At 45.0% G+C, this 12,211-nt stretch overlaps 1 protein-coding gene across 1 annotated transcript in view; it reads right to left on the bottom strand.

Moving 5' to 3' along the window:
* Positions 1 to 12,211, bottom strand: part of LOC143941356 (protein C-mannosyl-transferase DPY19L3-like) — a 49,486-nt gene that overhangs the window by 31,958 nt on the left and 5,317 nt on the right. Inside the window, exons 4-6 of the mRNA XM_077463331.1 lie at positions 10,223 to 10,381; positions 6,388 to 6,510; positions 4,927 to 5,038 (exon numbers count right to left, since the gene is read on the bottom strand). Of these exons, the coding sequence (XP_077319457.1) occupies positions 4,927 to 5,038; positions 6,388 to 6,510; positions 10,223 to 10,381 (394 nt within the window). The remainder of the gene's footprint in view (positions 1 to 4,926; positions 5,039 to 6,387; positions 6,511 to 10,222; positions 10,382 to 12,211) is intronic.

Here is a 12,211-nt window from a genome sequence, read left to right as displayed (position 1 = left end):
CCTCCCCCTTGCCACAAAGCAGGCCGCTCCTGGGATTTTTTGGTGTTGGAATAAACCAGTGGTCTCCAAATTGTGGCTGGGGACTGGATACGGCCCTTTGTTCGCTTTTATCTGGTCTTTGAGGTATTCTTCCTGCTACTGACACTAACAATATGGCACTATTCCCTCCACTGACACCAACAATATGGCACTATTCCCTCCACTGACACCAACAATATGGCACTATTCCCTCCACTGACAACAACAATCAGGCATTTATCCTCCCACTGATACCAATGATGGGGCACTATTCCTCCCACTGATAGCAATGATGGGGCACTATTCCTGCCACTGATAGCAATGATGGGGCACTATTCCTCCCACTGACACCAATGATGGGGCACTATTCCTGCCACTGATAGCAATGATGGGGCACTATTCCTCCCACTAATACCAATGATGGGGCACTATTCCTCCCACTGATACCAATGATGGGGCACTATTCCTCCCACTGATACCAATGATGGGGCGCTATTCCTCCCACTGATACCAATGATGGGGTACTATTCCTGCCACTGATAGCAATGATGGGGCACTATTCCTCCCGCTAATACCAATGATGGGGCACTATTCCTCCTACTGAAACCAATGATGGGGCACTATTCCTCCCACTGACACCAATGATGGATCAATACTCCTCCCACTGATACCAATGATGGGGCACTATTCCCTCCACTGACACCAATGATGGGGCACTATTCCTCCCACTGAAACCAATGATGGGGCACTATTCCTCCCACTGAAACCAATGATGGGGCACTATTCCTTCCACTGATACCAATGATGGGGCATTAATCCTCCCACGGATACCAATGAAGGGGTACTATTCCTTTCACTGACACCAACAATAGGACACTATTCCTCCCACTTAGACCAATGATGGGGCACTATTCCTCCCACTGACACCAATGATGGGGCACTATTCCTCCCACTGACACCAATGATGGGGCACTATTCCTCCCACTGACACCAACTATTTCTCCCCCTAATATCAAAGACAGGGCATTGTTCACCCCCGCTGGGCACAGTCTGGCCCCCCCTAAAGTCTGAAGGACTGAAAACTGTCCCATTGGAAAGTTTGGAGACTCTTGGTATATAGACAGTCAGAATTGAGTCATACAAACAGTAGAGAAATCACACTCTGTGCTTTGGATAGAGGTGAGTACACACCACAGAGGGATAAGCTTTGTTTTTTATTTCAGAGGTTTACAACCATTTTATTAAAGTGTTACTAAACCCACATCAGTAAAATCAGTCTGTATATGCAGTAATCATGCCTGTTATACACACTGTGGAACCTAAGGGGTAATCCTCTGCATTGTGTAACAAGGCTGTTTGATCCTGTCTTCTCTGATCCTCCCCTTCTTCCACTGACTCCAAAACAGGTCCGGATAACACAGAGTTACTGGAGTCAGGCTGCACATGCTCAGTTTGGTGTGTATTGCTAGTGTCTTTTTTTTTTTCTTGGGAGAGTGCATGTGATCAGCACAAGGCCAATCAGTCCAGATGGAAGGTCGGGGGTCCTAGATCCTGATAGGACAGCTCAGTGCAATGTGAAAACTCCTCCTAGAAGATTTGGAGTCTCTCTGCAGCACAGTTCCTGTCTCCACTGCTGACACTAGAACACCCTTTGCACTCATCTGCTTCTACTAGAGCATGTTAGTCTAGAGCCGGGGGAACCCAGGGATCGCAACCTGGGAGTCAGCATGAAGCCAAGTCCAAACCTCTGTGACGGGGTCACCCGCGGAACACTGATTGGCTCTTGGACTCACTGGGGGGATCCCTCATACATCCGAGGTCACGTCTTTCATCCTGGTCATATAAGGATGACACACCCTGTCCGCATGTTGGGCGGCACCATTTATCCTTCAGGTTCCCAGCTTTCTTTTCCTTTAGTACTAGCGTTAGATATATTTTTCATGTAATGTACATGTATGATAACGAATGTGTCAGTGTAACAATTCCAGGTGTTTACTACCTTTCACAGAGATCACAGTATCTCTCCAGGACAGCGCCATATTTGTCCAGGCATCATCCAGGGTAACCATCTGCTTCCTGGACTGAGATGCTGCCTCATAGATGAGACAATCATAGAAATCACAGTGCCTGTGCAGTTCTTAGTCTTGTTCAAAAATGTTTGACACAGATCAGCCCCTGCTAAAACCTCTCACCTGGTGACTTTCTACAAAGTTGCAATGTGCAGTTTGATCACTGAGGGAGAAGAGACGGAGGAAAGCTTCGTCCTGCCTGCAGCAGACTGATCACACCCCCTCAGCCTAGACAAAGTCACTGGATTTGAGGTAGACTGCTTTTAATGATAACAGATAGGGCTTTTCTTCCTCCCCCCGACTATATGTTGTATAAAATGACATTTGGACTACACTTATGCACTGTGGATCCACCTTAAATACCTATTGGACATAAAGTGTCTTGAAAAAGTATTCATACCCCTTCACATTTTGTCATGTTACAACCAAAAACGTAAATATATTTTATTGGGATTTTATGTGATAGACCAAATTCAAAGTGGCTCATAATTGTGAAGTGGAAGAAAAATGATAAATGGTTTTCACATTATTTTACAAATAAATATATGAAAAGTGTGGGGGGCATTTGTATGGTGCCCCCCGGAGTCAATACTTTGTAGAACCCCCTTTCTCTGCAATTACAGCTGCAAGTCTTTTTGGGGATGTCTCTACCAGCCTTGCACATCTAGAGAGGGACATTTCTGCCCATTCTTCTTCTTTGTAAAATATCTCAAGCTCTGTCAGATTGGATGGAGAGCGTCTGTGATCAGCAATTTTCAAGTCTTGCCACAGATTCTCAATTGGATTTAGGTCTGGACTGTGACTGGGCCATTCTAACACATGCATATGCTTTAAACCATTCCATTGTAGCTCTGGCTGTATGTTTCGGGTCGTTGTCCTGCTGGAAGGTGAACCTCCGCCCCGGTCTTACATCTTCTGCAGACCCTAACAGGTTTTCTTCTAAGATTGTCCTGTATTTGGCTCCATCCATCTTCCCATCAACTCTGACCAGCTTCCCTGTCCCTGCTAAAGAAAAGCATCCCCACAACATGATGCTGCCACCACCATGTTTCACAGTGGGGATGGTGTGTTCAGAGTGATGTGCTAGTTTTTAATTTTGGTCTCATCTGACCAGATCACCTTCTTCCACATGTTTGCTGTGTCCTCCACATGGCTTCTCACAAACTGCAAACAGGACTTCTTATGGTTTTCTTTCACCAATGTCTTTCTTCTTGTCACTCTTCCATAAAGGGCAGATTTGTGGAGAGACGACTAATAGTTGTCCTGTGGACAGATTCTCCCCCCTGAGCTGTGGATCTCTGCAGCTCCTCCAGAGTTACCATGGACCTCTTGGCTCTTCTCTGATGAATGCTCTCCTTGCCCGGCCGGTCAGTTTAGGTGGACGGCCATGTCTTGGTTGGTTTGCAGTTGTGCCATACTTTCCATTTTCGGATGATGGATTGAACAGTGTTCCATGAGATGTTCAAAGCTTGGGAGATTTTTTTTTATAACTTAACCCTGCTTTATACTTCTCCACAACTTTATCCCTGACCTGTCTGGTGTGTTCCTTGGCCTTCACGATGCTGTTTGTTCACTAAGGTTCTCTAACAAACCTCTGAGGGCTCCACAGAACAGCTGTATTTATACTGAGATTAAATTACACACAGGTGGACTCTATTTACTAATAAGGTGACTTCTGAAGGCAATTGGTTCCACTAGATTTTAGTTAGGGGTATCAGAGTAAAGGGGGCTGAATACAAATGTACCCCCCACACTTTTCACATATTTATTTGTAAAAAAAAATGTTGAAAACTATTTATCATTTTCCTTCCACTTCACAATTATGTGCCACTTTGTGTTGGTCTATCCCAATAAAATACATTTATGTTTTTGGTTGTAACATGACAAAATGTCGAAAATTTAAAGGGGTATGAATACTTTTTCAAGGCATTGTATCTATTGCAGCAAAGGTGGTGATATAGATAACACTGGAATCGAGGTGAAAATAAACATAGAGGGCGCTAGATATAAGAAAACTAGTGAATACCGTATATGCCAGTGTATAAGACGACCGGGCATATAAGACGACCCCCTAATCTTACTGTTAATCTTACATTTTTTTCTTGTACTTACCGTATAAGACGACCCCCTTCCAAGGCTTCCGACGCTTGATATTCCGTGCTTCTTGCTGGAGCAGGAGCTGGCGCCATATCCTTCTTCCTGCTTTTGCTGGAACCAATCACAGCGAGCGATGTATTCTATTAATGAATACAAAGACTGCTTGGATTGGCAGAGGCTGTATCATCATCAGCCCGCGCCTCTCTGACTCTCAAAGCCAATCCGAGCAGGCTACAGAGTAGCCTGCTCGGATTGGCAGAGGTTGTTGCTCCAATCCGAGCAGGCTCTGTATTCATTTGAATACATCGCTCGCTGGGATTGGCTCAGCGGTATATACTGTATGTAGCCGAAGCTACATACAGTATTACCGAACCCTCAGCAGGCATCGGAGGGGCTGATCCGGCGTATAAGACGACCCCGATTGTCGGCCAGTTTTTTTAAGTGTAAAAGGTCGTCTTATACGCCGGCAAATACGGTACATTTAAATTAATATCATCATCAATTTAAATGTATTGACTAGTTTTCTTATATCTAGCGCCCTCTATATTTATTTTCAAATGTATTGATCACCGTGTTCAATCAGGGGAGCAGCTGGTTTTAGTAGTTTTTGATTCAACATATTGAATTATTTTCACTTATTTATATATATAATTTTCACTCTAGTTATATATTTTTTTGGCGCGGAGTTTATCATTTACTGGAATCTAGGTGCCCCGTTACCTCTCGGGGTCAGTATACGTACCCGCTGGGGTGTGTAGAACCGGACCAATCGCAATACAATTCCCCAAACGTCCTTACTGGCGACTCCAAAGGAAGCCAAGACACACATGTGGGATGTCCAGAGATACTTCATCCTGTAACAAGAGGAGTTTGTCTCATCATTCATTTGTTTGCTATCCTCGGACACACTGCAGTCATCACACACGGCTCTACAGGCCACCATATATGGATTAAAATTTGTCTGTTTCAGCAGGGACTGGCCGGGATTCGATCCCTGTATGGGCAGGCTGATCGAACCAAAGCTGATTAATCGATGGACTTATTCTGTGTTACATAGTACATAGTTAGTAAGGTTGAATAAAGACACCAGTCCATCCAGTTCAACCTGAGTGAGTGTCTCCAATTGCCCCTATCCCTGTACATGGCACACTCACATCGGTCCCTACCCTCAAGGAGCCCACAATCCAAGGTCCCCATTCATATACTAGGGCCAATTTTGGACAGAAGCCAATTAACCTACCTGCATGTCTTTGGAGTGTGGGAGGAACCCGGAGTACCCGGAGGAAACCCACACAGGCACAGGGAGAACATGCAAACTCCAGGCAGGTAGTGTCGTGGTTGGGAATCGAACCAGCGACCCTTCTTAGTGCTAGGTGAGAGTGCTAACCACTACACCACTGTGCTGCCATTAATGTTGATGGGGGAATATAGAGATTTTCTTTCCTTCAGTCTGTGGTGGAAGGAAAAGAAATCGAGTCATCTATGGGCTGCTTAATGAGAAAGTAAACTCTCCCACTCTGATGCTTCTTTTCATTTAGTCCATTATAATAAGTCATTATCAGACTATAGCCACTGTAATCCAGCCCAAATCGCATATTACTTACTGTTTAAAGAAACTTAAAAAAACTTGTTTCCAGGGGTTAGGCAGCGCCATCTTAAGTATTGTTTTCTGAGTCCACATTGGAGTGTATTTCCGCCCTTACATTGCGCACTTCCTGTACTGTTAACCAAGCCTCCTTCTCAATCCAACGTTTCTATGGCAACCCTGCTTCCCTGTTCATAGCTGACTTGTTTTATTTCATAGTATTTACTTGTGCCGATTGTCTATTGTTTGCCTTTGTCAGTCTTATCATCTCCAGCTGATAAGACTGCCGTAATGCCCTGGTTTACACCGCATGTGATGTCACATGGTCACATGGTGTGTAGGAGGAAGCTCTGAATGATTCTGCAGCCTCCTGGGATATCAGTGGTGTGCCATAGGAAGTCCTGATAATAGATAGACCGGTACACAGAGTGTGCCGTAAATCAGGGGAGATCTGGGCATGCTCAGTGATGTCATTCTAGAGAACAAAAAGAATTACAACAATACTAAGAAAGTAAGGAGATATCTACAAGCAGTGTTCATTAGGGTGTTTTATGCTGATTTACATGGGTGACAAAGTTGTGGGGGAGGGTTTACAACCACTTTAAGAGTCAGACTTACCGCATTGTGCTGATAGCCAGGCAACCAAACATCACGTTATGTACTAAATTATAGGCAACGTCCGCCTGGACAAGGGACGTTCGATCTTCACTCCAGTGCTTCTGTTTGTTGCCGGAGGAGATGCTGGAAAACAGGCAGATGTCTAGAGTCACAATCCATCTCACACACTATGGGGGTTTATTTACTAAAGCTGGAGAGTGCAAAATGAAGCTCGCTTCTGCAACCAATCAGCTCCTAACCCAAGCGTGTTCATTTAACCAATTCCAGACCGCCCACCGTGGATATACGTCGCTACTTTGACGTTAAATACCACATGTTATATTTACCTGCTCTGTGTAGTAGTACTGCACACAGCAGCTCAGAACCTCCTCTTCTGGGGTCCCCCTGCCAGCACTCCTGGCACCTCCTCTTCTGTGTGTACCCCCATAGAAAGCCGCTTGCTAAGGGGGCACACCTGTGGGCTCGCTCTGGAGCTGGGCTGTGAGCGTCTATAGCAGGGTTTCTCAACCAGGGTTCCATGGAACTATAGGGTTCCTCCTGAGGTTGCTAGGGGTTCCTTGAGCAATGAGCAATTTCTAACTCTCAGATAAGTTCCCACTGACACCATTGATCTTTTTAGCTATCTGTAAGGGGGTAATTCTTCCCAATGACCACAAGTGTAAGGAGCATTCTTCCCACTGACCATCACACTTAGGCCGCGTACACACGGGCGGATTGTCTGCCCAACTAAGTTCGGCAGACAATCCGACAGACAGTCCGTTCAAAATTAGCATGAACGGACTTGACCACACACGATGAGCAGACAGTCCGCTGAAAGCGTGCGTGATGACGTGCACAGCACGTACGACGGGACTAGAAAAACGACGTCCAATACACTGCAATGCAACCTTCGGCCGTGTAAACCCTTTCTGAGCATGCGCCATACTTAGTCCGTCCAACTTGCCTACACACGAGCGGACTGTCCGCTGAAACCAAGTTTGGACGGACAAAACCAAGTTTGAACGGACTGTCTTATGGAAATTCCGTAAGACTTTGTTCGTCAGATTGTCCGCTGAAAAAGTCCGCTGAAGCCCACACACGAGCGGATTGTCCGCTGAAACACTGTTCAGCGGACTAAGTTGGACAGACAATCCGCCCGTGTGTACGCGGCCTAATGAATCATGAGTTGTAGATATAGTAACTTTTACCAGGGGTTCCCTGAGACCAGAAAGCTATTTCAAGGGTTCCTCCATGTAGAAAAGGTTGAGAAAGGCTGCTCTATAGACACATAAAGCAAGGCTTGGCCCCACCCCCCACTCTCAGGATTTTACTGACAACAGCATGAGCCAATGGTTTCCACTGCTGCCCCTGTGTCCTATGAGGAGAGGAACTGAGACCAACGACGCTGCAGATGGGCACGGTGTTGAATCAAGATGGAACTCAGATAAGTATCCAGGGAGGTGTGGGGGTGATACTACTACTGAGAATTTTCTTTTACCTTCATGCAGGGAATGCATGAAGGTAAATAATATTTTGACTTTAGAACCACTTTATAGTTTATATTGGATTTTAGTAATTGCGTTAGGATCTACTTTAACCACTTAGTGTAAATCGTCCTCATTGTACGTCGGTACTTTGACGCTAGATACAGTTGTTATGACAGCACATAGCTGCCATAACCCCGGTATTTTCAACAACAGCGGGTGGCTGGCTTTCAGACAAAAGTGGTCTCTGCGGCAGATTCACTTTTATCGGGGGAGGGTGAGGGCCCCCATCCCTTCCCGATGGGTTCCGGTCATCTTCACCATTTACCAGAGCCGTCGGTAGCAGCGGAGACGATGGCATCCTTTCTCCTCCGAGACATGGAGCCGGGTGAGGGAATGATGGTCCCCGCTCGGCTCCATAACATTGAATGGCGGAAGCGACGTCAAATGTCACTTCTGCCCAATAGTCATTAATGGGGAAATCCATTTTTCTATGCCCAAAAAAAAAGAAAATGACATTTCATTTCATTTTTGTTTATTGCATTTTAGTGTTAATATGAGATGTGAGGTCTTTTTGACCCCCAGATCTCATATTTAAGAGGTCCTGTCATGCTTTTTTTCTATTACAAGGAATGTTTACATTTCTTGTAATTGGAAACAAAGTGATACAATTTTTTTTTTTTAAATAGACAGTGTAAAAATAAAAAAAATAAAGAAAAAAATTGAAAGTGCCCCATTCCCCGAGCTGGCATGCAGAAGCGAACGCATACATAAGTCGCCCCTGCATATGAAAACGGTGTTCAAACCACACATGTGAGGTATCGCCACAATCGTGAGAGCAGTTATTCTAGCCCTAGATCTTCTCTGTAACTCTAAACATGTTACCTGAAGATATTTTTAAACGTCGCCTATTGAGATTTTTAAGGGTGAAAGTTTGTCACCAATCCACGAGTGGCTAAAATTTTGAAGAGTGATGTGTTGAGTATCAATTTACTTGCCTTAACATTATCTGTCACAATTATTTTTTACGTCAAAAAAATTGCATTTCTTCCAAAAACAAATTGCGGTTGTAAGACAGAAAATATTTCAACGACCGCCATTTTATTCTCTAAGGTGTCTGAAAAAAAAAAAAAAATATATATATATATATATATATAAAAATGTTTGGGGGTTCTAAGTAATTTTTATAGCCCAAAAAAAAATTATTTTAACTTGTAAACAACAAATGTCAAAAAGAGGCTCCCATCCACGCTATAGCTGCAAGACAGCTACAGCACGGACTTCATTTGCCGGGAGGGCGTCCCTGGACGGCCTTCCATGCTCGAGCGGCCTGCGCGCCCCCTGCAGTCTATGAGACTCACCTGATCACAGATCGGAGTAAGGGGTCGATCCCGACCCCTTACCACGTGATCACCTGTCAGCCAATGACAGCTGATCATGTGGTGTAAACAAAACCGGTAATCGGCTATTTTTCCTCCTCACGCCATCAAAAAAAGCCGATCCCTGGCGACTGCGAGAGGGACATCGGTCCTGATCATGAAGGTAAATACCAGGGCCACCTAACAGTGCCCACAGTACCACCCATCAGTGCCCACCTCACAGTGCCACCTATCAGAGCCCACAGTGTCACCTCACAGTGCCCAGTGTGTCACCTCACAGTGCCACCTATCAGTGCCCAGTGTCACCTGCCAGTGCCACTTATCAGTGCCCACAGTGTCACCTCACAGTGCCACTTATCAGTGCCCACAGTGTCTCCTCACAGTGCCGCCTATCATTGCCCACAGTGCCGCCTATAAATGAATCTGTGCCTCATTACCAGTGCTGCCTATCAATACCACTTACCAGTGCCCATCAGTGCCACCCATCAGGGCCCATCAATGCCACCCTTAAGGGCCCATCAGTGCCGTCTTATCAGTGCCTATCAGTGTCGCCTTATGTGTGCCTATCAGTGTCACCCTATCTGTGCCCATCAGTGCCGCCTCATCAGCGAATATCAATGAAGGAGAAAAATTACCCATTTGCAAAATTTTATAACAAACTATGAAACATTGTTTTTTTTTTTTTTCAAAAATTCTTTTTTTGTTTATTTAGCAAAAAATAAAAACCCAAATGGTGATAAAATAGCACCAAAAGAAAGCTCTATTTGTGCAAACAAAATGATAAAAATGTCATTTGGGTACAGTGTAGTATGACCACGGAGTTGTCATTCAAAGTGTGACAGCGCTGAAAAATGAAAATTGGTCTGGGCAGGAGGGGGGGGGGGGGGGTTTAAGTGCCCGGTAAGCAAGTGGTTAAGTAGTTAAAACATTTTCTAGAAATAATAAGCTGAAAGAAAGAAGCAGCGATAACATCACCGATACGCAGCAACTCACCTCAATTTGTGGAAAGCGGTGACGGACGCTGCAATGATTAGGAAGGAAAGAACAAATACAAAGGGGTGGAGAAGTAACGAGTCGGCGAGTCTCTCAAACGTGTCAGATGGCAGCATCTGGAAGGGCTCCTCACACAGATATAGATTGGCATCGAAATCTCTGTAACGGAGAAACAATTCATAAGTCTCACGGTTTCTTCTGTTATCATGAGTGCCCCGCACTACAGAAAGACTACACATCTGTATGGCCGGCCTTGTGTGTTCAGGCCTTAAAATGTCTGGACAAAATAAACAAAAACTTATGTGATACGTCTCTAAAGAACACCCCCCCTCCTCATTTCCATAACATAAGAGGGAGGTGTTCTGTAGTCCAGCAGGTGAGAATTGGGCAGGCATGACAACACTGCTTAGTAGTAGAACTTCGGTCATTCTTTCCATCTATAAAATCTTCTGCCCTTCTTGTTGTTTTAACTTTGGATAGTAAAACATTTTTTTTCTGCCAGTAAATCCTTTATACAGCCCACTTCCTGTGTCTTATCTGGTCAGTAGCCTAGGCTTATGACATCATGCACAGCTCTCTCTCTCGTCAGAGTTCGCCAGAAAAGGGGAGGGGGGGGGGAAGAGACATAAGAGTTGCAGAACTACAAGTCCCATGAGGCATAGCAAGACTGACTGCTACAAGCATGACACCCAGAGGCAGAGGCATGATGGGACTTGTAGTTTTGCAACAGCTGGAAGTCCGCTAATTGCATATCCCTGCCCTAGACGGTGCACGTTTACGAGATATTTACTGCAGGGCCATCTTTAATATTGATTGGACCCGGGGCAAATATTTTCTTGCCCCCCCCCCCCCCCCCCATGCAATTTTGCTCTCCACCTGCTCTGAGACATACAATAAATATCAGCTAGACTTAAAAATATCAGCTAGACTTTACTGTATCAGATCAGGCAGTAATTGCGATTGGTTGCCAGAGGTTACAGCATATCATTACCACTTACTGACTGGTTGCTAGAGGTTATAGCATGAATGAATGAGTGACTTGTATAGAGCTAGCTATGCAAACTGAATCGCCTCAGGGCTCTTTTTGCCGCCGGTGTCCATCTGCGGTATAGAACGGTCATTTAACCCCATGGGATCCTGATGCGCTTACAAACACATACACATATTTGGCCAATTTTTTTCCCGACAAGATCTAACTAACCTGCCAGCATGTCTTTGGTGTGTGGGAGGAAACCGGAGTACACAGAGGAAACCCACACAGGCACAGGGAGAACATGCAAACTTCAGGCAGATGGTGTTTTGGTCAGCACACATTACAGCTCACTGATTGGTTGCTAGAAGTTACAGCACACAATTTCTTCTTGTTGATTGGTTGCTAGAGATATTACTGCACAGTAACACTGCTCACTGATTGGTTGCTAGAGGTTACAGCACACAATTTCTTCTTGTTGATTGGTTGCTAGAGATATTACTGCACAGTAACACTGCTCACTGATTGGTTGCTAGAGGTTACAGCACACAATTTCTTCTTGTTGATTGGTTGCGCTAGAGATATTACTGCACAGTAACACTGCTCACTGATTGGTTGCTAGAGGTTACAGCACACAATTTCTTCTTGTTGATTGGTTGCGCTAGAGATATTACTGCACAGTAACACTGCTCACTGATTGGTTGCTAGAGGTTACAGCACATCATCTCTTCACTGCAGAGGGGCATGATATACATATGTAAATATCTGAGGTTGGCAGCATTCATATGAATGCTCCCCTTATTTACATATGAATGTCGGTTATTTACATGTAAACATGGGGTCTGCAGGTGAGTCATCTGTACACAACAATAGGCCAGAGCTGGGCAGCACTTCACACTGAGATATTGAGACACAGCACAGGACTAAAACCTCAAGGGACAAGGGAATTTAAAGCGGGACAGTTGGCAAGTATGAGGCAGCTGCTTTGGGCCCCACAACAATGACAGGGCCCAGGGCAG

The sequence above is a fragment of the Lithobates pipiens genome, unplaced genomic scaffold, assembly GCF_037356315.1.
Source record: "Lithobates pipiens isolate NorthernLeopardFrog02 unplaced genomic scaffold, aLitPip1_a1.2 Scaffold_10, whole genome shotgun sequence".
Taxonomy (NCBI): domain Eukaryota; kingdom Metazoa; phylum Chordata; class Amphibia; order Anura; family Ranidae; genus Lithobates; species Lithobates pipiens.
This window is presented reverse-complemented; position numbering and strand designations above follow the sequence as displayed.